Genomic DNA, 22,891 nt, shown 5'->3' with positions numbered 1-22,891 from the left:
ATGTCATAAAACACAGCCTAGATAAAACCAAGGCAAATATCTCTGGTGATTCACAACCATAACTGTCAGTAGGTATTTCTTCTGCACTAAATGATTGAGCTTCTGGCCCAAGGTTACATAGGAATATGAGTAGTTACATAACCAGGTCCTATTTACATTTTTTTGAGATTCATTCATTTTGTGCTTTTATTTAGTGCTAATTTCTTTTTATTGGTATTTATGATAACATGTATCATAAGTCACCATCTTAATGTACAATTTAGTATTTTTTAGTATAATCAGAAAGTTGTAAAACAATCACCATTATTTACTCCTAGAACATTTCTTGACCCCAAAAAGAAACCACATACCTATTAGCAATTACTTCTCACTCACTCCTCCCCCCAATCTTTGACAACCACTGTCTATTTTCCGTCTCTATGAATTTTCCTATTTTGGACATTTCATATAAATGGAACCAATATAATATGTGATCTTTTGCATCTGGTTTCTTTTACTTAGCAAAATGTTTTCAAGGTTCATCCATGTTATAGCATGTTTTAGTACTTCATTCTTTTTTATGGTTAATATTTTATTATATAGATAGACCACATTTTGTTTATTCATTAATCAAGCTATAAGCATTTGGGTTATTTCCACTTTTCAGCTATTAACATATGGCTGCTATGCACATTCTTGTAGGTGTGTGAATATGTTTTTAATTCTCTTGGGTACATGTTTAGGAATGGAATTGCTGGGTCATATGGTAACTCGGTGTCTAAGGTTTTGAGGAATTCCGAAACTGTTTTCCAAATTAGCTGTACTGTTTTACATTCCCATCAGCAATTTATGAGGGTTGTAATTTCTCCACATTCTGGCCAACACTTGTTATTATCCACTGTTTTATTATTAATATTATTACAGCCATCCTAGTGCATGGAAAGTGTATATCATTGTAGTTTTGATTTGCATTTGCTTAATAACAAATAATGTTGAGTATCTTTTCATGTGTTTTTTGGTCATTTGTAGATCTTTTTTAGAGAGTGTCTATTGAAACTTTTTGTTCACTTTTCAACTAGGGTGTTTGCCTTTTTATTGTTGAGTTGTAAGCGTTCCTTATATATTCCAGATACTAGTCCCCTATCTGATATAATCCTTCATCTGTTGATTTGCAAATATTTGGGTTGTCTTGTCATGCTCTTGATGATGTTCCTTGTAGCACAAATGTTTAAAATTTTGCTGAAGACTGATTTATCTATATTCTTTTGTTGTTTGTGCTTTGGGTGTCCTATCTTAGAAACCATTGCCTTATCCAAGGTCATGAAACTTTATACCTATGTTTTCTTCTAAGAGTTTTATGGTTTTAGGTCTTACATTTAGGTCTTTGACCTATTTTGAGTATTTTTGTACATGGTGTGAGGAAGAGGTACAAATTCATTCTTTTGCAGGTATCTATGCAGCTGCCCCATACCACTTATTGAAAATACTATTCTTTCCTCATTGAACTGTCTTGGTGCCTTTGTCAAAAATCAATTGTTCATAAATGTAAGAATTCTGAACTCTCAATTTTATTCCATTGATCTATTTGTCTATGTTTATGGAAGTACCACACAGTACTTAATTTCTATTAAGAGCAATGAACAACAGACAGTCCTGACCATAGCTTAGTAGTTAGTTTTAAAATCAAGAAGTGTGAGACCTCCAACTTTGTTCTTCTTTTTAAAGATTGTTTGGCTATCCTGGATCTCTTGCATTTTAATATAAATTTTAAGATATGACTGCAAATTTCTATAAAATGGCATCTGGGATTTTGAGGATTACATTAAATATGTAGATCAATTTGGGGGAGTATATCCATCTTTACAATGTTAAGTGTTCCAACCCATAAACACAGGGTTCTTTCCATTTGTTTAGGCCTTTAAAATTTTCTTTCCACAATGTTTTATACTTTTCATTGTATAGCTCTTGTGCTTCTCTTGTCAAATTTTTTCCAAAATAATTTTTGATGCTATTACAAATGGCATTATTTTCTTCATTTTTGGATTGTTCACTGCTATTAACATAAATTAAGGTTTATATATTGATCTTGTATCCTCAACACCGCTGTACCCATTTATTAACTCTAATAGTTTTCTGTGCATTCCTTAGGACTTTCTCTATATAAGATCATATCATCTGCAAATAGACTAGTTGTACTTCTTTCTTTCTAATGTGGATGGCTTTTATTTCTTTTTCTTGTGTTTCTGGCTAGCGTGTATAGTAAAATGTTGAGTAGAAGTGTCAGGAACAGACTGACAACAACAGAACAGATTGTTGCCTTGTTTCTAGTCTTAGGGGAAAGTATCCAGTCTTTTACCATTAAGCAGGGTGTCAGCTGTTGGTTTTTCAAGCTCCTCTTTATTAGGTTGAGGAAGTTCCCTTCTATTCCTAGGAGACTTTTTATATATTCCCCAGTATTTCTATTCAACTCACTGCTGAGAAAGAAGGGGTGTCACAGTGACTATAGCAGATCTGCAGTCCCTCCTCTTGGGAGGACTTTGAGGTGCTACTGCATAGAGTGAGGCAAGGGTATTTCATGTTTATTTTCTAACTTTCTGTAGTTTCTCACTAGGTTCTGACAGCAGTAGAGAAGAGTCGCTGGGCACTTTTGTGTTTGAAGTCCTTCCTTTTAGAAGCTGCAATAAATGGTAAAATTACAGCATGTGGCTCTACTTCTATCATTCCTGGACAAGGGCAAAGGTCAGAGAAGAGGTCTTGAGAAAGAGGACTGCTGCTGACGTCTCAAGTGTGCCAGCTGGCCAAGGCCAGCTTAGGCCTGGGGTTAGTGCATTCTAAATGTGGACACAAGGGATTTCAGGAATAAGACCAGGAGAAATCCCAATTCTAGTTTCCCAGACTCCAGCCAATGCTAATATTTAACACAGTGACCCTAATTATGTAGAAAATGAACATAGATGGCAACATCCAGGTGCAGCTTTGCCAGCAGCTTCAGTTAAATTTCTAAATCCCACATAAAAATTTCACAAAACTGCCACTCTCTTTCATATCCGACTGACCTGAAGACTTGCCATGAACTCAGTGAAGGAGCTTCTCTTATACTTTCCAGGTTTCTTCCATTCCTTTAAAGCACATTTAGCCTACACATTTAGCCCCACCTTTCTCCCGAAGTCAAAGGAGAATTATAGGATGTCAGAGTTGAAGAAACCCTTCTTCAGCTCTTACGTCAAACCTAACCATGTTGCTAAATTAACCCTTAACCAAAGCCTCGTCCTTACCCTGATGCTAACAACCATCCCAACGCTAACTCTAATTCTTAAATTAACCCAAGTCCTAACTCCAGCCTAGTCTAGTATCCTTCCTGAATCAGGCCTCTGATTCAGCAACTGTGATAGGTGGCAGAAGTTCGTTTTTGTTCCCTCCACATCTCCCTTGCTCTCCTTCTTTCTTTTCCTAATACTCCTTCCTGACCACCATTCTCCACTACATATTACAAGTATCCAAGGCAGCTGACACCTAGAAAGTACTATAGACTCTCTCCCCAGTCTTTCTCTTGAGGTGCAAACTAAATTAACAGTAAACCCAAAGACGAAGCTGTTTGTCTTCTGATTGCAATGGTGGAGAAATGAGTGTGTGCATATGTGTTGTGTGAGGGCTACATTAAGGAGGGAGAAGGAGCTCCATAATCTCCTAAGCCTCTGAGAGTCTGTAGTTACTTAGGAGCCCAAGGTGAAGTGGCTCATTGCATCTCTACTCTGGCCCACCTATCTTGGTTACCCTTTGGCTTGTTGAAATGGAGAAGGTTTACCATGTTCTGTCAGTTGATGCTGCTTCCAGGACCAACCGTTCCTCCTTGGCAGCCTTTATCTAGGCCCTTCTTGCAGCAGGTCCTATCGCTATCTCTCTCCACAGGGCTTGGTGGGGAAGGGCAGTGCTGCACCCTGAGATGCCTGTGCCCATTTCTGTCTTCCCCCTTGCCTACCATTTTCATTTCTTGACATGTGGAGCACAGCTGTTGGTTTCTGAGCAGCATGGACTCACGCTGGTTCCTCCTGGCCTGAGGGGAAAGAGAGACAGAGAAAGGTGAGGAAATGGTGGGGCACATAGGGCAGCAAAGACGTAGGAAAGCAGTGGAGGGGTGAGAGAGGTAACAGTTTTTCTTTCCATGAAACAGAGATGGGCACTCTGGTCTCAGCCCCATCCTGGGTGGGTGTTGAATCTGGAGTGTGCTGCAGTTGGTAGGTTCTGAGAGTTTAGGCAGGAGGGAGTGAGACACAGGCTAGGTGGTGGTCTTGAGGCTGCTATAGATAAAAAGACAGCTGGCAGAGATGTCTGGGGCCTGAAATTCAGTGGTGTCTCTACTTTCCAGCCTGAGCACCTGTGTCTGAGGGACTGCATTCTTCTATAGGTGGGCCATATTTTCCATTTCATACAAAGGCTCCATCATATAGACTGAGGATCTCTGATGACCTGAGAAAGAATGAAGAGAAGACTTCTCTTCCTCAAATCTTTTTTCACGGGCCTTTCCTAAGCATCACCCTCCTTTCTCATGCCTTAACCCTGGGCCAGCATCAGCTCTCATGCATCTATGGTCCAGCACTATTTGGCCCTTCTGTACCTCCTAAGCACAATGATTGAAGCCACAAGCAGAACTCAAGCTTGTGTGTAGGTTCTGAGTCCCTTCAGTCCTCTGGGAAAGAGAGGCTGTATCAGCAGGTGAAGAAACAACCAGTAGAGGAAGGGGAGGGGCACCGTGTCTGCTCATTGTAACCACTGGTTTTTGTTCTGACTTCATTTCTGCAAAAGGGTTAAAGAGAGGACTTTGGAGCATTTAGACCTGGTTCAGGAAGTTCTCATTTGCATCTCTGATAAAGGTTTGCTTAGGAAGCATATAGGAACTTGAGGCTAAAATTATGTTTGGGGATTCTCTCTTAATCTTCCTCATTGACATTTACATCAGTCATGAGATATGGTCACAGAAAGTGCAGAATATGGGGAAGAGGAAAACCACAGTGAGAAGACTATTGACTGAAGTCTTCTCTTTCCTTTGATCCACTTGCTGGCCCATCACTACATGGTGTGCCTTGACCCATTCCTGTTGCCCTGGGAGGCGTGGGGAACAGAAAGAGGAGGAACAAAAAGTGAGGAGTTCCTGAGGTGTGCTCCTAGGGTGACCTCTGCCAGATTGTTCTGCAAGTAGCTTCATCCTGTGAGAGACATACAGCACTTAGGTGAGGCATCATTGGGGGTTTGAGGGCTAAAAACTATTAACAAAGTTGGATTCTTTTGATAAATATTTAAAATACACTTCATTTTTATAGGGCATTCTAAAAAGAATCAATTCAGTATTACAATGTTGTGGGTTGGTATGTCAAAGTATGTGTGTGAATAACTAGATTCATTCATTCAACAACAAACATCTATTGTGAGGCTACCAAGTAAAGGGTGCTGTGATGGGGTCATACCGATGAATAAGGCAAAGTTTCTGGAAGGAAGTCTGTAAGGAAGACAAAAGAAGAATACAAATTTATTCATTTACCCATTCATTAGGTACTGGAGACATTTAAATAAATAAGACATAGTTCGTGACCTCAAGCTGCTCACCATCCAAGAAGTATGATGGTGTTGAAGGTGCTACAACAGAAATGTATCAAGGACCCAGTGAAGCTGAAAAGGATCATTGAGCTTAATTGGGGGTGGGGCAGAGAGGGAAGGGTCTGAGAAGGGTGGAAAAAACAGGCAATTGCTTGGGTAGGTATTTGTGGAGTGAACAAGGATGGTGAGGGTGTTACAAGCCCAGGAAACACTATGCAACAACCTGGAAGAATAACCTAGCAAATCAGCTTCAGGTAAGTGAATGTAGGTTGGAATGGACAGGTTGTCTGGTTGGAGGATGAATGGACTGAGAAGAGAGACTAGTGAGGAAGTGTCTGTGTGTACTGACTCCTCTGCTTTAGGCTGATTCAACTTTCTACCACGTCTTCCTGATACCCCTGGGGGTGGTATCTCCTGAAGCTCCAGCTCCTCCCTCCATCTCTCACATCTTTGAGGTATGAGAATGAGGTACATTTCTGAAACTGCAATTAAGGTAGGACACACTAGATATCATACAAGAGGCGGTAATACTTCTGTGCCTTCAGAAAACAGAGAGACCACTTCTGATTGGGGAAATCAGGGAAGGCTTCCTAGAAGTGGAATTTGCACTCAGTCTGAAGGGATGAGGAAGACCTGGACAGGGGGAGGCAGATATGGGAGAATCCTTGGGCAGGTTTGTTTTTAGTAGACTTATAAGTTCTTCACTGAAATTATTTACTTCACCTTTTTCTAGACTTCTGGTTTCTGCTAAGACTACTACTAGACCATACAGGAATTGCAATCTCAGAGCTCATTGCAAATCAAGCAACAGATATTATTTGCAAGATCTCCAAAGTGCATTGTAAGATCTTGCTAGGTTAATGACAACTGTAAATGTGACTACAGAGTCCCATAACATAATGACTTTCATCTCTTAGAATCTGAGGGATGAAATGCTTATATATTGTCCCACCTGGCCTTGATAACTACTCATTTAAGACATAGTGTAGGTGTTACATCCTCAGAAAACCTTTCTCCTGGACCTGCTACCATTTCTCACCCTCCTAACTTCAGTTGGGTGCCTGCCTCTTTGATTGCATCATAAACTCGGTCTAGCTTTCTTTATATTTGCACTATTCTTCTTGTTTTTAAATGTGTTTGTTTCCTCCACCGGGTTGAGAGTTATTATATTTAAGAGCAAGAATCATGTTTTACACATCTTTGTACTCCTAGAACCTATGATAGAACCTGGCACATAGCAAGTATTCAACAAACATTGGGCGAATGAATGAGTCATTGTAAGCAATTTAAATTATGAGGTCTAAATATAGACACAATCAACACACACACACACACATATATAAAGTACATAAATAAATGGATATCACTATTATAATACTGTCTTCAGGGAAATGTTACAGAACATTAGTGTTGTAGTGCAACAAATTCATTCTATGCAATACACTAGGGAAGAACACTGACTAGATGCCCAAAGAGCTCTGTTCCAGTCTTGGCTCATAAACAACTTGGGTGACTTTTGTCAATCATATAAACTCTCCAGGTCTCCCCTCCCCTACTGATAATGGTCTTTGTGGCCAAAAAGACAGAGGCGGATGCTCTAATTCTGTCCCTTTACACTTTACATGTAAAGGTAAAAAGCAATCTTTGATCTGTGCCATACTCTACCTCAGACCCGCTATCAGCTGAAGTCTGGCTTCCAAGAAGGGATGCTCCATTTCTATCTGGAGAAGGGATGAGGGCATTGAAGGGTCACGGAAGGCAGCTGTGACAGGCTACTTTAAAGGTGATGCGAACATTTGAGACTCCATGTCCTGCAGGCTTCATTTCCTCCATTCTGTCTTGCTTTCTTTCCCAGCCCTGAAACCCAGGTCTTTGGTCTTTTTCTTCTGTTGCATTCCCTTCTCACTCTTGGTTTCCTTATGACCAGCTCAGCAGCAATAACAGGAATGGAGAGGGAATTGTCCAGGTTCACAGCACAAGGCCCTGGTTTTATCAGGTCTAGAGCCAGAGGCACTGGAATGTTAATGGGGCCCTCATTTCCCAAGCAGCTGTCCTCTGGATAGCAGATGGCAGTTGTGACAGGACAGTGACAGCAACCTATGTGTAACCTGCCCAAGGTATGATGCAGATTTCAGCCAGTCCCCAGAAGCCAAAACACATTTGACAATTGCAAACATCCTCATATCCGAGGACAATGTCTGCTGCGGTGTCTAAGGGCTGGCTCATGGCCCAAGACTGTGGCCTTCTTGAACTCTTGGTAAAGAAACAGAGAAACGTATTTCTCTCCATCTCCCTCTCCCTCTACTCTCCTTTCTTTCTCTCTTTCACTGTCTTTCTCTCTCTCTCTTACACACCTGTTCACATAAAAACCAAAAAAGCTTGTAATTAAAACAGGCTTCACAAGCACCCTGTGAGGAGTACTGACACATTTGCCTCTGTCCTTCCCCTCAACACCTCTATTTCTTTTCTCCTTCCCACTTGTAAGTTAACTGAGAGAGACCTCATAGAACACCTGGTTCAAATCTTTCAATTTACCCAGTGAGAAAGCTGTGGCCCAGAAAGGTTAAGAGATTTGTTCAATAACACATCTATTGAACTTCAGTCGGCTAGAAAGTTTTTGGATAAAAAGGATTATCTTTCCTCAGGGGAAGAGTAAACTCTTAGAATCCATATAAAGGCCAGGCACGGTGGCTCACGCCTGTAATCCCAGCACTTTGGGAGGCAGAGGAAGGCAGATCACGGGATCAGGAGTTTGAGACCAGCCTGACCAACATGGTGAAACACCGTCTCTACTAAAAATACAAAAATTAGCCAGGCATGGTGGCGTACGCCTGTAATTCCAGCTACTCAGGAGGCTGAGGCAGGAGAATCACTTGAACCTGGGAGGTGGAGGTTGCAGTGCCATAGAACTCCAGCCTGGGCGACAAAGCGAGACTACTGTTTGAAAATAATCCATATAAAGGCAGAATTATTTCCACCACGTAGAATCCCAAAAGTAGTGCTCAGAGAACTAATTTCAATATTCAAAACAGCTTATGATATTACACATGTTCCTTCTATCTGAAAATGTCAGCCATTTTAAAGAATAAAGCTGAATATACTTTCAAAAATGCTCTTAATGTTCACTAGGAAAAAAAGCTGAAATGTATGCAAAATAATAGACAGTCATGTCCCTACATTCAGACTTATTAAATTTGATTTTTATTACCATCACTATTTTACATCAATAGCATTTAATATTCTCTTTAAAAATTGTATTTGTAGTTATTTGTACTAGATCAACATAAGCAATATAAATATGAAAATGACTTAGGAGTAAATGAGCTAGTTTCCTTGGTAGTTATGAGCTTTGAAAATTTAATCAATGTGAGAGAAATAATAAAAAGAGAGTTCTTAGTGGTGAGAAAATAGAAAGCCAACATCCTATACATCTTCCCCAGCTATGCCTCTGCTACTGCACAATCTTTTTAGCCAGTGCTTTTTGCCACAGGTCTGCTAAAAGTAAAATAATAATGTTCTTATCTTCACTCTGACTCATTAGACTGGAACAACAAACCCAGATCAAAGTGAGTAGAGAGACTGGGGGTAGGAATTGAGAGGGTGGAGTGGCATTTTATAATCTATTAGTAACCGAGGAGCTCTAGCTAATTTACACCCAGTACCAGCAAGTGGGCAAAGGGGTTTGAGAGTCTCCAGCTGCAGTTTTCCAGGTCACCCCCACACACCTGCTGTTCTTTTGCCTTGGATCACTGAGTCAGTCACCTCTTGACCCAGTTACCCAACTATCATGATGTACCTTTCTGTTTCTTGGCATCTTGAGGAGTCATGAGTGGATGCCTGGAAATGGCAGGTGAAAGCAATGACTAATGAAGAAGCTTCTCCACAGTAGATGTTTAAACGAGGAAATGTTTAGGCTTCATCTGTCTTCACTAAAAATCTTTCTTCTTTGATAGACCTGCCTCTCCTTTTGTTTTGTGTTTTTTATCCCTCATCTCTGTGGGTGTGTTTCTCTCTTGCTTTCTGCTCCCTCTCCCTGTTATTGTGTCTCTGAGCCTGTTTCCCCTTTGTCTATTCACTAGGAAATACTGCTCCAGGCACACGTGCACCTGCCTCAGCCACGGGGCTGCTCCTGGGCAGGGGAGGAGTAAGCGGGTGTTTAAAGTTCTGCCCTTTGACCTGTGATGGTGAAGAGGAAGGCAGCCAGGTGGCAGGACCTTTGCACCTCTGCACAGGGTCCAGGGCCTCCAGTTGGCCTCTGGATTGCCAGTAGCTTCTTGGCAGGTCCCTGATTTAGAGGGTGAAGGAAGAGATCGTGTCCACAGTACATTCTACTCCCTTGAAACACAACAGTTTCTTTCCAGAAGGGAGCAGCTGCCGGCTGAATCCATGTTTACCTCATGGCACATACGTGCAGGCCTTCATACACGCAGTAGACTCTGGAAGCCAGATTCAAATTTGAGGACGTCTGTGTGACAGGAAAGAATATGACTGGTGGTACCTGCCTGGTGCCCCAACAGAGCAAGGACCCCGGGTTCCCTACTTGCGTTTCAATCTGCAGGGGTGACTCTTTCTCACGTGCAAATCAGTGGAGGGTTAGCCTGCAACAGGATGAGTGAGGGTGAGGTTGAGGGGCCTGTGTTCTCACTCGATAAGAGCAACCTATCTGGGACTTCTCACGGGTCAGCCAGGAAACTGACCTCCCAGGCACCCTTTGGGCTATGCAGCTGGAAGCTATTGCTCTTAACTGTCATCTAGTGGCTAACCATGAATATTGCAACCACAAAAACCGCTATACCCTGCTGGAGAACCGCCTCTCACTCCCACGGGTTGTTAGGATTGGCTTTCCTTCCCCATTCTCCACCCTAGCCAGGCTGGGACCTGGTGTCCTAGCACCTAGGTTGCCACAGTACGGAGACCCAGAACAAACCTGAGATGAGTAGGCGTTCAGCGGCAGGTGAGACCTGTCTAAATAGGAAGCTCACAGCGACTTGATGACTGAAAGGCTTCTTGCTGGTTCTGCAGCAATTGCTAAGCCAGTCCTGCCTCCCCGCTCATCCCCCACCTCCACCCAGTGCATGTCATGGTGGTCATGTTACCTACTTGCCTGCCCAGGGTGTTAGGGAGACTAAGAGATGACTCTTAAGCAAAACTTGGACCCTGACACTCCGGTGTTGAAAACCTTCGATGTGTCCTCTCTGCTTTTGTCTGTTGGGCCCTGTATGCATTAGCTGGGCCCAGCTGTGTCCTTGTTTCCCTTTCATGTATGCTCATAATTCCTTGATATTCTTCAGGCATTTCCTCCTGCACACTCAGTCTCCACCTCTTTGCTGATAATCTCTTCTCTTTCCAGTTCTTCCTCTACCCCTGGCTCTTCCCTCCACTTGAAAACAGTATCTTCTAGATCCAATGCAGATGCCACTTCCTCTTGAATCATTCCCTCACTCCCACTCTGCTTGCCCAGTCTGGGGGTAACCTTTGCTCCCACCTTCTCTCACAAGTGTTGTGCCCCATCTCTGAGACACATTCTCACTTGTGTCCCCGTCTGCTCACTCATCTGCATAGCTGCGGCTGACTTACTCATCTCTGATGTATTAAAGCAATTACAAAGGCCTCTGTAAACATTTATTGACTGACACTAGGGCTCCTAATAATTGTGGCTCACATTCACTGAGCTCTTGCTCTGGGTGGGGCACCGTGTCAAGTGCCTTAGGACACTGCTTCAGGCACTGCCTATGATAGCCCTGTGAGGAATGTGCAATTTTTCAGGTGAAAAAAACTGCTTATCTCACCATATGTTTTCTTTCTTTCTCCACCTCAGGAAGGTGCTGACTACCCAAGCACTGTAGCCTGTGTGCTTGCTCCACAGTGACACTGAGGGTCACTTGGCAGCCGGTCACGGTGGAGGGGAAATGAAGAGTTTTTAATGTAAAATTCCACAGGTGTCAGGAGTTGTAGGTGGGCGACATAAGCATTCCTTTGCCGGAGGCATTAGAGACTCCAGATTGGTTCCAGTCACAAGCTGATAGGCATTCCCTGGAAGTCTTGGGGCAGATTCCTCCATACTAATTTTTAGTTTCCTGTTCTGTTGATTCTAACCTTATGCCTGTATTCTTAGTTCTAGTGAACTGGGGCCCTAAGGCACTTGAGACATAGTGAGGGGGGTGGGGCCATTCATTTCATTTAACAAATATTTATTGAACACTGATGGCGCACCAAGCACAGGGCTGTGCTAAGGAGATGAGACATGTATTCATATTCTATGTCATTCTAGAACTGCTGTTGTTTTCAATAAAAATTTTTGGATACCTTAGATAAAACATCTGGAACTTGAAACAAAATTGGCAAATTCATATTCTTCTTGGACGAAGTCAGAAAAGTCGCAGAGGAAGGAGGATATCTAAGTAATTAAAACAAGAGAAAGTTAGAACCACAGTCCCCCATTTGAAGAGCCAGGCCCTTGGTTGTTTCTGAGAGAATACAAGGGACACCACAGGGAGCTGCCTTCCACTCCAGTTCTGGAGGACTCAGGCCATTGAGGAGCTCCCAAAAGATGGATTTGCCCTCCTATGTCACTTTGGCTTTTCTGTCCCTTTTGTTTTGCACTAACCAATTTTGGATTGTCAGACAGTGTACAAACAAGGCAGGATAAAGATTGTTCACAACAGTAGACGTGTAATGAGCGAAATGAATCCCAGTTTCCTCTTTGAAAGGGTCTGCACTCAAGTTTTCGATGTCTCACCTGTGCCTGTCCCCTTTCATACCTAGGCTGCTGCGCTGACTTCTTGGAGTTTGTGTCCTTGCACCCTGAAACAATCCACCTGTTTCCTCCCACAGAACGTCTTCTCCCTCCACCCATTATTTTCCTTTGCAACATTTTTTCTTTCTGGTTATCAGTTGAAGCAGTGATGTTGCAAGAACACCAGTTCTTTTTACAGGGTGACCTGCCTGTGCTCTGTCTCACTTGCTACTGTGGTTCATTTCATTACAGTGTACGGGGCCAAGACCTACAGGGGCCTCATAATCATAAACTGTTTGTGTGTGTGGCACCATTCATGCCCCTGGCATCCAAGAAGTAGAAACTCAGAATGCTGGCAGTTTTGCCGGGAACACATCTCCTCTTTAATGAGGAAAGATTTCATTGTCCATTGTTCATTTAAAACAAAGGCATGTGGAAGGACTCTGATGTTCATGAGGCATTTCTTGTTTCATTTCTCCCCACACTTCCCCGGACCCTGTGAGACCAGAGATGGTGGGTCTGACATCGGTGCCCTCAGGATCTTTGTCTTTGATATGGGAATAGGCTGTCTTGGACTTGTCACCCAAATGCTGATGAGGAGAGACCAGGAGGCCAGCTTAGAACTCCGTCAGCACACAATAATCTTATATAAACAGGACCTTAGTGTGACTTGAAGGGCTTTGGAGACTGACGATGAGGGTGGCTTCGAAATTGTTAGGCCAACCTGAGAGAGTCCTTGAAGGAAGTGGGTCAGTGCAGGCACTTCTTATTACAGCCCAGCCGCGGCTCCAACTGCGCGGGTGTGTTTCCACTGCGCACAGCTAGAATGACTCTGAGCATATTTGGCTAAATGTTCCTTTATCTTTTTCAGACTGTTCTGCATTAGAACTCTTTGCTCAAGGGTATGTAATGCTTAAGGCACATTGAGAACTTTCTCCCAAAGTCTCAGTAAGGGGCTTTGCCAAAAATAAACAGCTTGGAACCCAGAGCTTTGTCCCACAGGAGGAGCTTTTAATCCTTAAGATCTGTTGATACTTAAACCATCCTTTTAAAAGACTTTACATTCCTGTCTTGTCCTCTTGAGAGTTCAGGGCACCTCAAAGGTGCTGTTCGGTCACCTTTGTTGTGAGGTAGGTGTATTACATTTTTCTAAACAAGAATTGAGATTGCTACCCCAATCCTCCCAGAATAGCGATGAGTAGAGCTTCACTGCCTGCCTAAGGTAATTTCTTCTTGTGTCCAGCTTAGGTTTGGCTGGCTGGAGGAAAAACTACCCACTCCCTTTCCAGTTGGCTGTCAACAGACTGTCTGCTCTGACCCTCCAGGACCTGGCTGTGAAATTGAACAGGTGCTGTGGAAGGCCAGTTGTATTCTGGGCCTACCCTTCTCCCTGATCTTCACCCTCTGCCAAAGGCTCATATAATTAGAGACCAAGGGAGCTGGGGGCAAGAGAGCCATGCACAAGGATACTTTGCTCTTGGCTGCTGGGGCAGGTCTAACGGACATGGGGGTAGTATGGGATGGTGGGATATTACCCTATTAGATCAAACACTAGCAATTTCACATAAAACATCCAGATTTCTAGTACTGTTAGAAGACCCAGTGGATCTGGCCTCTGGACTCACATGCCTGCAGGTAACACTGCTGGGGTGCAGGTGGGCTGAAGTGGGGAGGTGATTTCCATTCACTGCAGTCCTATTGGCCAGCTCTACTCATTATGCCCCTCATCTCACTGTCATGGGCCTGTGAGTTTGTGTCCCACCCTCAATTAAAATATGCTAGACTGTCCTTACTCATGCTGATCCATGTAGCGTTAACAACTCTTAATAAGCCCTCTATCACTTAGTGCTTTTGTTTCTTAAATAGGCCTTTGAGTTTATTGAACCTCTGATAATCTGCTTTAGACATATTCAAAATTATGTAAAAGCAACACAACTGAATAATGAGCACTTGAAAGCACTTGTGAATTTTGTTCTGAAAATACATAAAACTGTACCTATTTACTGAGAATGTGATTTTTTTTTTTTAAAGTAGAGTAGACAAAGCAAAGGTATATGTTACTAAAGTGGGGATGTGGAGATAGTGATGGGAATTCGCTCATGAAGTCACTTATCCATGGGCAGGAGGGTACATGGTAGTTATCAACAAGAGGAGAAACTCTTCTTGGGGAGTCTGGCTTTTCTAACAAGCTGTTTCGCATGCCAAGGAGTGGATCCTTTTTTGTCTGTCATGTGCCTTTGGAATGGCCTCTATGCCTGCCTTTTCTTTGCCCTCCTTCTGGTTTCTTTCGTTCACCCCAACACTGCTTCACACCTACCCTTCTGTCCATGTCCCCTTTCCAGAGTGCGGTTTATCACTACACTTAGGAACCAGTTCATCAAAAATGGAGAAGGAACATGATAACCCAATAATTTCAAGAGACAGCTGAAATGCTCCCTAGACATGTAATTCCTGCAATTTTGAAAAATAGATGTATGTGTCACATAGTGGTCTGTCTGGAAGGAGTAGGACTAACAAGATTGTAGGAGGGTACCTCAAAGTTACATACAGAGTTACTATTCTATAAAGATGGGAACTTACTGTTCTAGACTTTTGATGGTAAAAATGTGAAAATTTCGGACTACAGCAGTGGAGAAAAGGTGGGGTGAGAAAGAGGATGGAGGTGTTTTCAGAGACAGTGTCTAGGGGCAAAATTATCTTATACTGTTGAGTGATAGAGGGAGATAATTTGAGATCTCATCTCCTCTAGCCAGGTCTATACTCAGTGATCATTTTTGTCTCAGAAACCCAGAATATTTCTATTTTTAAAGCACTTGACTTGAGTTTCTCAATGGATCAAATGCGCCCTCTGATAATTGTATAATTATCATCCCTTAAGAAGAAATGATCTTCTGTGAGATGTTTCGTAAAACTTTTGCATTCAGTGGCTGAGAGGTTACCTTCTGGGGAGGCTGAGCACTAATGGCTTGTTTACGAGGCTGGCCTCACTAAGCCAAGGAATCTTGTCAAATTTTGCAACAGAAGCCTAGAGGGAAATAGAGAACATTTTACAGAATGTATCACACTTAAACATTGCTATCATTACGATGGCCAAGGTCAGCTAATAGCAGCCATATAGTGAACACTTTACAAAACATTTTTATATTATAATTATATTTGACTCTTTGACCATCCTATACAGTAGCCAAGTGCAAATAATGTCATCTCCATTTTACTGATGAAGAAATCCAAGGTCAGGTAGTGTGATTTGCCTTGAGTCACTGAGCTAGTAAATGGGTCATGTTTTCTGACTTTTGTATCCACTGTATCCCGTGTTTTACTACATCCCTTTGTTTATTATTTCCTTCGTTTATACATCCTTTAATATTTCCATGAACTCAGTTTAATTAGCAATCTTCTCCTCTCCTCTTTTAGGAGTTAAAGAGGAAAGAACCAAACTTTGAAGCTATGGACAACTGGATATTGATCTCTGTTCATCTACTTCCCAGGTGCCTGTCTTTGGACAAATTCAACTTATCTGAGCCTTAGATTTGTCCTCTTTGAGGGGGAAGATGATATAATCAGTGTAAAGGTCAATGTACCAAAAAAGAGTTTCAAGAGAGCAGCAATTTTTGTCTGTTTCATTCACGGCTGTATCATGAGCCCCCCCAAGGAGGGCTTGTTTCGGGCAGGCATTCAGTCAGTATCTGTGGAATGAAAGCATGGATGCATGGGAAGTCCCAGCTGAGGGCCTGACTTAATAAAAGGAGCGCAACAAAAGCGGCCATTATCTCTCACCCACTGGCCCAGCCTCATTCCTTGTCCTCTCCTGCCTTACCCAGCCCTTCAGATGGCACATCCCATCTTTCAATAGGGGATTGCTGGAGATTTGCCTTCCTAGGCTCAGAGCATTCGGGTTTGGGCCAGTCTCCAGGAGAGGAGCCCGGAGGTCCTCTGAGCAGCCAGGAGGGGGCAGCAGCCACGTCGCGATGGTTCCGGCTGGGGAAGGGTGCTCTCGCTGAGGAGATTGCGGCGGACCCGGAAGTGCTCCGCCACAGTCGCAGCCCCTGCGCCCCGGAGCGGGAAAAAGGCTGGGTGCCGCCGTCCCCCAGCTGCGCGTCCCTAGGAACTCTCGGGCAGGTGGGTTCCGTGTAACCGTCAGTGTTTCCGGGGCTCCTTCTCCTCTGCTGTCCCCGCAGGCTTAAGGCTGAGTGAGGGGTGGCGGCTGGAGTGGGAGGCCCGGAGAGTGAAGGCGCACCCCTGGGGTCACCCTACCCTACCTTACCCTACCCTACCCTACCCTGTCCCCTCCCAGCCCCACTCTGCGGGCGGGCGCTGCCCTTTTGGGCGTCGCAGACCCTCCAGCCCCGGCGGCGGCCTTAAGATTCCCTGGCTGGGATCCCTGCTGCAGAGAGCGGGGTAACGGTGTCTGGCTTGCCAAGCAACACTTGTCGTGGTCTTCATGGAAGAAATAAAGTCGGGCAATATGAAATGTTTTTTCCTCAAATTTGCCGGATGCCTGTGGTGTTTCAGACTCTTAGTTTTCTCATTGTGAAAAAGGGATGATTACCTTCCTCGATCCTCACAAGAGTTTCCTTGTTTTGAGTAGATTGATAGCTCTTTAAAGGATGCTAAGCTCAGCTAATGGAAGAAGAGTCTAGTTTCTTTGAGTCTTTGATTTTGGCTAAACAAACTGTAGAGCTCATACCTTTCTGTATGGTGCAGCTTACTATTGTCTTTGGATTGGTAACTTAAAAAATATAACATGCCTTTGACAACCAATAAAAGCTATGGATATTATCCCTATAAATTCACACAAATCCAGATATAAGCATGCAATGTGATACACCAAAGGGGTATGTGAACCACTGAGTTAAGAACTGGTTTAGAGGGAGATACAATGTCAGACACAGGCTTTGGGATAAGACTTTGGTTTGAATCCTGGCTCTGCTCTGTTACCTTAGGGCAAAGTTACTTAAGCATCTTCAATCTCAGCTTTTTTACCAAAACAGAACTAACACTAACTTGCAAGGTTTTGAGGATTAAGTGAAAGAAGATACGTAAGGCACTTAGCACATAGTAGGCACTCAATAAGTGATAGCTAACAGATGTCTGTTATTATTCAAGGAATTATAATTTTCAAATCTGAAATGCAGTTTTAATGTCCCAAATTAATAAGGTGACTACCACATACATTTTGCTCAGACTTTTAGTAAACTGAGTTGATTTGACTTTAACTCAGTACTACTTTTGACCTTTCACAACTTTCGTAGGTTCACAGTCTCTCTTTTTCTAGGAACTTGGCTGTGTTGTCCTTCCTCAGAGACAAATTCATCTGTTGTAGGCCTAGCCTGGGTTGCTGCCTTTGAAAACAAGGAAAGGTTGATAGAACATCAACCACAGCATGGAATTTCCAGGGAGGTGTGATTTCAAAACTTCATAAAGAACAAGAACCACGTGGACTTCTGTGAGGGCGATGATTAAACTGGCCTGAGTTTGAATGAAAGGATAATGTGTGCCCAACCTGTAAATAGCACCAAGGAGGTCAAGTGGCAGAAGGTCTTATATGAGCGACAGCCCTTTCCTGATAACTATGTGGACCGGCGATTCCTGGAAGAGCTCCGGAAAAACATCCATGCTCGGAAATACCAATATTGGGCTGTGGTATTTGAGTCCAGTGTGGTGATCCAGCAACTGTGCAGTGTTTGTGTTTTTGTGGTCATCTGGTGGTATATGGATGAGGGTCTTCTGGCCCCCCATTGGCTTTTTGGGACTGGCCTGGCTTCTTCACTGATTGGGTATGTTTTGTTTGATCTCATTGATGGAGGTGAAGGGCGGAAGAAGAGTGGGCAGACCCGGTGGGCTGACCTGAAGAGTGCCCTAGTCTTCATTACTTTCACTTACGGGTTTTCACCAGTGCTGAAGACCCTTACAGAGTCTGTCAGCACTGACACCATCTATGCCATGTCAGTCTTCATGCTGTTAGGCCACCTCATCTTTTTTGACTATGGTGCCAATGCTGCCATTGTATCTAGCACACTATCCTTGAACATGGCCATCTTTGCTTCTGTATGCTTGGCTTCACGTCTTCCCCGGTCCCTGCATGCCTTCATCATGGTGACGTTTGCCATTCAGATTTTTGCCCTATGGCCCATGTTACAGAAGAAACTAAAGGCATGTACTCCCCGGAGCTATGTGGGGGTCACACTGCTCTTTGCATTTTCAGCCTTGGGAGGCCTACTATCCATCAGTGCTGTAGGAGCCATACTCTTTGCCCTTCTGCTGATGTCTATCTCATGTCTCTGTCCATTCTACCTCATTCGCTTGCAGCTTTTTAAAGAAAACATTCATGGGCCTTGGGATGAAGCTGAAATCAAGGAAGACTTGTCCAGGTTCCTCAGTTAAATTAGGACATCCATTACGTTATTAAGGCAAGCTGATAGACTAGCCTCCTAACTAGTATAGAACTTAAAGACAGAGTTCCATTCTGGAAGCAGCATGTCATTGTGGTAAGAGAACAGAGATCAAAACAAAAAAGATGAACCAAAGGCTTGGGTGGTGCGGGTCCTTATCCTTTCCGTTATTTTGTGGATGAAAATACTTTCCGGGACCCTCTTGAATTACATGCTGTAACATATGAAGTGATGTGGTTTATATTAAAAAAATAACATTCATCAAATTGTCTCATGATTTTTACATAAACAGTAGGCAGAGGGGCATGAAGAGTGAAGAGTGTGTGTGTGTGTGCGTGCGTGTGTGTGTGTGTAAAGTCACCTCTTTCTACCCTTTTCAGTGTGCTAATGCTGTTTTATTTATCTGGGGCTCAAATCCTAGAACACAAGGTGCTGTGTTCAGTTTTGTTGCCCAAGATCACAGAATTGGTTACCTAACCTTGACTCAGTTTCTACCTTGTTCTTAGGGAAGCATATATACAACTAATTACAAAGCAGAGTGTGATGTGTCATAATAAGCAGAATGCTAGGGGGAATTCAGAAGCTGGAGATAAATTTCAGCTGGAATAATTAGGAAATACTTATGAGAGGCAGTGACATTTGAGCTTAGTCTTGGAGGATAGGGAGACTTAAGTAGGCAAAAGATGGTTTTAGGGCAATGTGTTGAAGGCCTTTAGAGGCCAGGTAAGTAACGGAAGCAGGTGAAACTGGCATGCTTTGTGTGACTGATGGCAACTGTGAACAAATGGAGATGTCCAATGGAGACAGCTGCTACTGTGCTCCAACTGATCGTTTCTATTCACAGTTTGTGCCTAGCTTCAGACCCTTAGAATTCCAGATAGGATTCTAAAAGAAATCCCAGTAACTGTATATCTGATTTTTAATATGAAATCTGACTTGTAAATTCTGTCTCAAGTTTAAATTAATCAGGCTAAAAACACATTTGCAGCAACATAAGCTTACTACTGTACCACATCTGTCCTTAGCATGGGCACGATGATGGGACAATATTTGATGGCACTTCAGGGTTATGGGGACTTTTGGGAGGGGATATTGGGAAAAAGTCAGAATGGGAGGTTGAGTAGCAAATTCGAGGGCTGTGAATTTGGGCTCTATACTGTAGGTAGTGGGGAGCAATCCATTTTGTCTAAGGAGGAAATAAATCATCACATCTTAGGCCACAACTGTTCTATGTCTCAGTTTTCATCTGTAAAGTGGGAATAAAAGTATCTACCTCTAGAATTGTGGTAAATGGGATATATGCAAAGTGCTTTGAAGAATGCCTGACACGAAGCACTATGTATTAGCATCAGCACTATGTAATAGCTAGTACTAATGTATTAGGTGTGGTTTAAGTTGATATGTAAGAAAAGCTGAAGAGAGCAGAGACAAGGTGCCAAATGCAGCAAGGCCCCTCCCAGGATAGCTGGTTATTCCTGTGGTAACTCATTTGCGGCAAGTTTCTGTACTGTCCTTTTATCACTAGGAATTAACTTCAAATCAGAAATTTTGTCAAGGGGGTGGTATTACTAAAAAATAATGTTTTTATTTATTTGAACATAAATTTCTCAAGAATGTCTGGGACATGACTTTGAACTAGTGTCTTCAGCTCTTCTCATGTCACATTCTTTTTCAGAGTTTTATTTGGGCAGATGAATATTGTGTTTTGTGATAAAAATTGGTGGTTTTCCGTAAGGTCAATTGGACTGCTTTCTATATTCAAGGACACTAGGCAATGAGGAGAAAAGGGTTTCAGGGACTAACCTCTGGAGCCCAAAGCATCTGTCCACTGCCTGCTCCTGGTTTGGCCTCATGTCTCAATAGAGGCATGCCTCATAATTATTCTATAGTTCACATCAGGAACAAGGCTAGGTGTTGGTGGTTGAAGATAGTAAAGAGTTCTATGAAATTGTAGTTTTTGTTTATATGTATTAATACGTGTATTATTTGAATGCATTTGTGATTGTTAACTTTAGAGAACTCAAGTAGCAACCGTGCATATTGGTGACCAGAAAGTTTCTCAAACTTCCAAGAATAGTTCCTTAGTGGGATGACAATATGGCTGCACTAACATTTTCAGCTTTTCCCTGTCACACTGTATAGTATTTGGAGTCACTCAGTCCCTTATCTTACACAATGTGGTGGTTGTAGAAATTCATTGTGAAGGTGGTGGGAGATGGAGAGTTGTGGGATAGATGCAAGGATGAAGGGTGAGGCAGTAGACTTAATTTAGACAGAAAAGTGGTGGCTGTGGGGAGAAGGTTCTTACAGCTAGAATGAACAGTATGTGCCAGAGTGCACAGGACCTGATGCATCCTGGCAGTGGATAATAGCACAGGACAAATGGGCTGTAGTGAGGGACTGAAATCTGAGAGTGCTGAATACTTTGCATTATTGTATCCTGTAGTCAGTGGCAAGTTAAGGGGATTTTGAAAAGAGATGTTATAAAACTAGATAGATAAATCATATATAAGTGTATATATAGATAAATCATATATAGATAAATCATATATATATACAGACATGAACACACACACAAAGTGTGTATACCATTCACATATATATGTACCAATATCTATATACAGGCATACCTTGGAGATACTGAAGTTCGGTTCCAGACCACTACAATCAAGCTAATATTACAATAAAACAAGTCACATGAATTTTTTGGTTTTCCAGTGTGTATAAAATTTATGCTTACATTGTAATAAAGTCTATAAAATGTGCAATCTCATTATGTCTAAAAAATATGCATACCCTAATTTAAAAATGTTTTCTTGCTAAAGATGCTAACAATCATCTGAGCCTTCTGTGAATCAGAATCTTTTTGCTGGTGAGGGTCTTGCCTTGATATTGATGGCTGCTGACATAAGGATGCTAGGTGCTGAAGGCTGGGGTGGCTGTGGCAAGGTTTCTTAAGACAATAATGAAGTTTGCTGCTGCTTTCGACTCTTCCTTTCAAGAAAGATTTCTCTGTAGCGCATGATGCTGTTTGATAGCATTTTACGCACAGTAGAACATTTTTCAAAATTGGGTCAACCCTCTCACACCCTGCCATTGCTATATAACAATTGCATGTAATATTCTAAAAACATTGTTATTTCAACAAAAACAATGTTCACAGCATCTTCTTCAGAAGTAGATTTCATTTTGGGAAACAGTTTTCTTGCTACTCGTAGTAATCAGTTTCTCATCTCTTCAGTTCTATCATACGATTGCAGCAATTCAGTCACATCTTTACACATCACTTCTAGTTCTCTAGCTATTTCCACCATATGTGCGGTTATTTGCTCCACTAAAGTCTTGAACCTCTCAAAGTAATTCATGAGGGTTGGAATCAACATCTTCCAAACTCCTGTTAATGTCGATATTTTGACCTCCTTTCACAAATTACAAATGTTCTTAATGGCAATGTCTAGATCCATCAGAGGAATCACCATGGCAGCTATAGCCTTACAAAATGTATTTCTTAAATAATAAGACTTGAAAGTCAAAATTACTCTGATCCATGGACTTCAGAATGGATGTTGTGTTAGCAGGCATGGAAACAAATTTCAAATGAACAGTAATATTTTGAAAGGAATCTTTTTTTCTGAGCAGGAGGCTCTACACTGGGCTTAAAATACTCAGTATACCATGCTGTAAACAGATGTGCTGCTATCCATGCTTTGTTGTTTCACTTAAAGAGCATGAGCAGAGTAGATTTAACATAATTTTCAAGGGCCCTGGGATTTTCAGAATGGTAAATGAGCATTGACATCAAGTCACCGACTGCATTAGCCCCTAACAGCAGAGTCAACCTGTCCTTTGAAGCCAGATATTGACTTCTTCTCTTTATCTATGAAAGTCCTAGATGACACCTTCCAATAGAAGGCTCTTTTATCTACATTGAATATCTGTTGTTGAGTGTAGCTACCTTTGTCAATGTTTTTTTTTTTAGTAGAAATAAATTGTTTTTGTTTCATTTTATTATATTATCATACTTTAAGTTCTAGGGTACATGTGCAGAATACGCAGGTTTGTTGCACAGGTATATATGTGCCATGTTGGTTTGCTGCAACCATCAACTCGTCATTTGCATTAAGTATTTATCCTAATGCTATCTCTCCCCCAGCCCCCACCCCCCAACAGGCCCCAGTGTGTGATGTTCCCT

The 22,891-nt window shown here is 42.4% G+C and overlaps 2 protein-coding genes across 5 annotated transcripts in view; one reads left to right on the top strand and one right to left on the bottom strand.

Annotated features, from left to right (window-relative positions):
* LOC105526349 (chromosome unknown open reading frame, human C1orf105) overlaps nt 1-22,891 on the bottom strand; it is a 48,584-nt gene that overhangs the window by 8,426 nt on the left and 17,267 nt on the right. Inside the window, exons 1-4 of one of the 2 annotated variants that reach the window (XM_011962313.1) lie at nt 16,125-16,297; nt 15,247-15,332; nt 11,878-11,968; nt 3,959-4,033 (exon numbers count right to left, since the gene is read on the bottom strand). In XM_011962313.1, coding sequence (XP_011817703.1) covers nt 3,959-4,033; nt 11,878-11,968; nt 15,247-15,332; nt 16,125-16,145 — 273 coding nt within the window. In that variant the 5' untranslated portion in view covers nt 16,146-16,297. Of the gene's footprint in view, nt 1-3,958; nt 4,034-11,877; nt 11,969-15,246; nt 15,333-16,124; nt 16,298-22,891 lie in introns of those variants that run through there. The other variant, XM_011962311.1, reaches the window with a different exon arrangement.
* Nucleotides 16,098-18,962, top strand: PIGC (phosphatidylinositol glycan anchor biosynthesis, class C). 3 transcript variants are annotated; one of them, XM_011962316.1, is made up of 2 exons: nt 16,098-16,426; nt 17,583-18,962. In XM_011962316.1, exon 2 carries the CDS (start codon nt 17,798-17,800, stop codon nt 18,689-18,691), a length of 894 nt encoding a protein of 297 aa, XP_011817706.1. In that variant the 5' UTR covers nt 16,098-16,426; nt 17,583-17,797; the 3' UTR covers nt 18,692-18,962. The 3 variants fall into 3 exon arrangements, with proteins under 3 accessions (XP_011817706.1, XP_011817704.1, XP_011817705.1); XM_011962314.1 differs by having other exon boundaries at nt 16,313-16,422; XM_011962315.1 differs by having other exon boundaries at nt 16,320-16,422; nt 17,560-18,962.

The sequence above is a fragment of the Colobus angolensis genome, unplaced genomic scaffold, assembly GCF_000951035.1.
Source record: "Colobus angolensis palliatus isolate OR3802 unplaced genomic scaffold, Cang.pa_1.0 Scaffold59, whole genome shotgun sequence".
Classification (NCBI taxonomy): Eukaryota; Metazoa; Chordata; class Mammalia; order Primates; family Cercopithecidae; genus Colobus; species Colobus angolensis.
The sequence above is the reverse complement of the archived record's forward strand: the minus strand, read 5'-3'. Positions and strand labels throughout refer to the sequence as shown.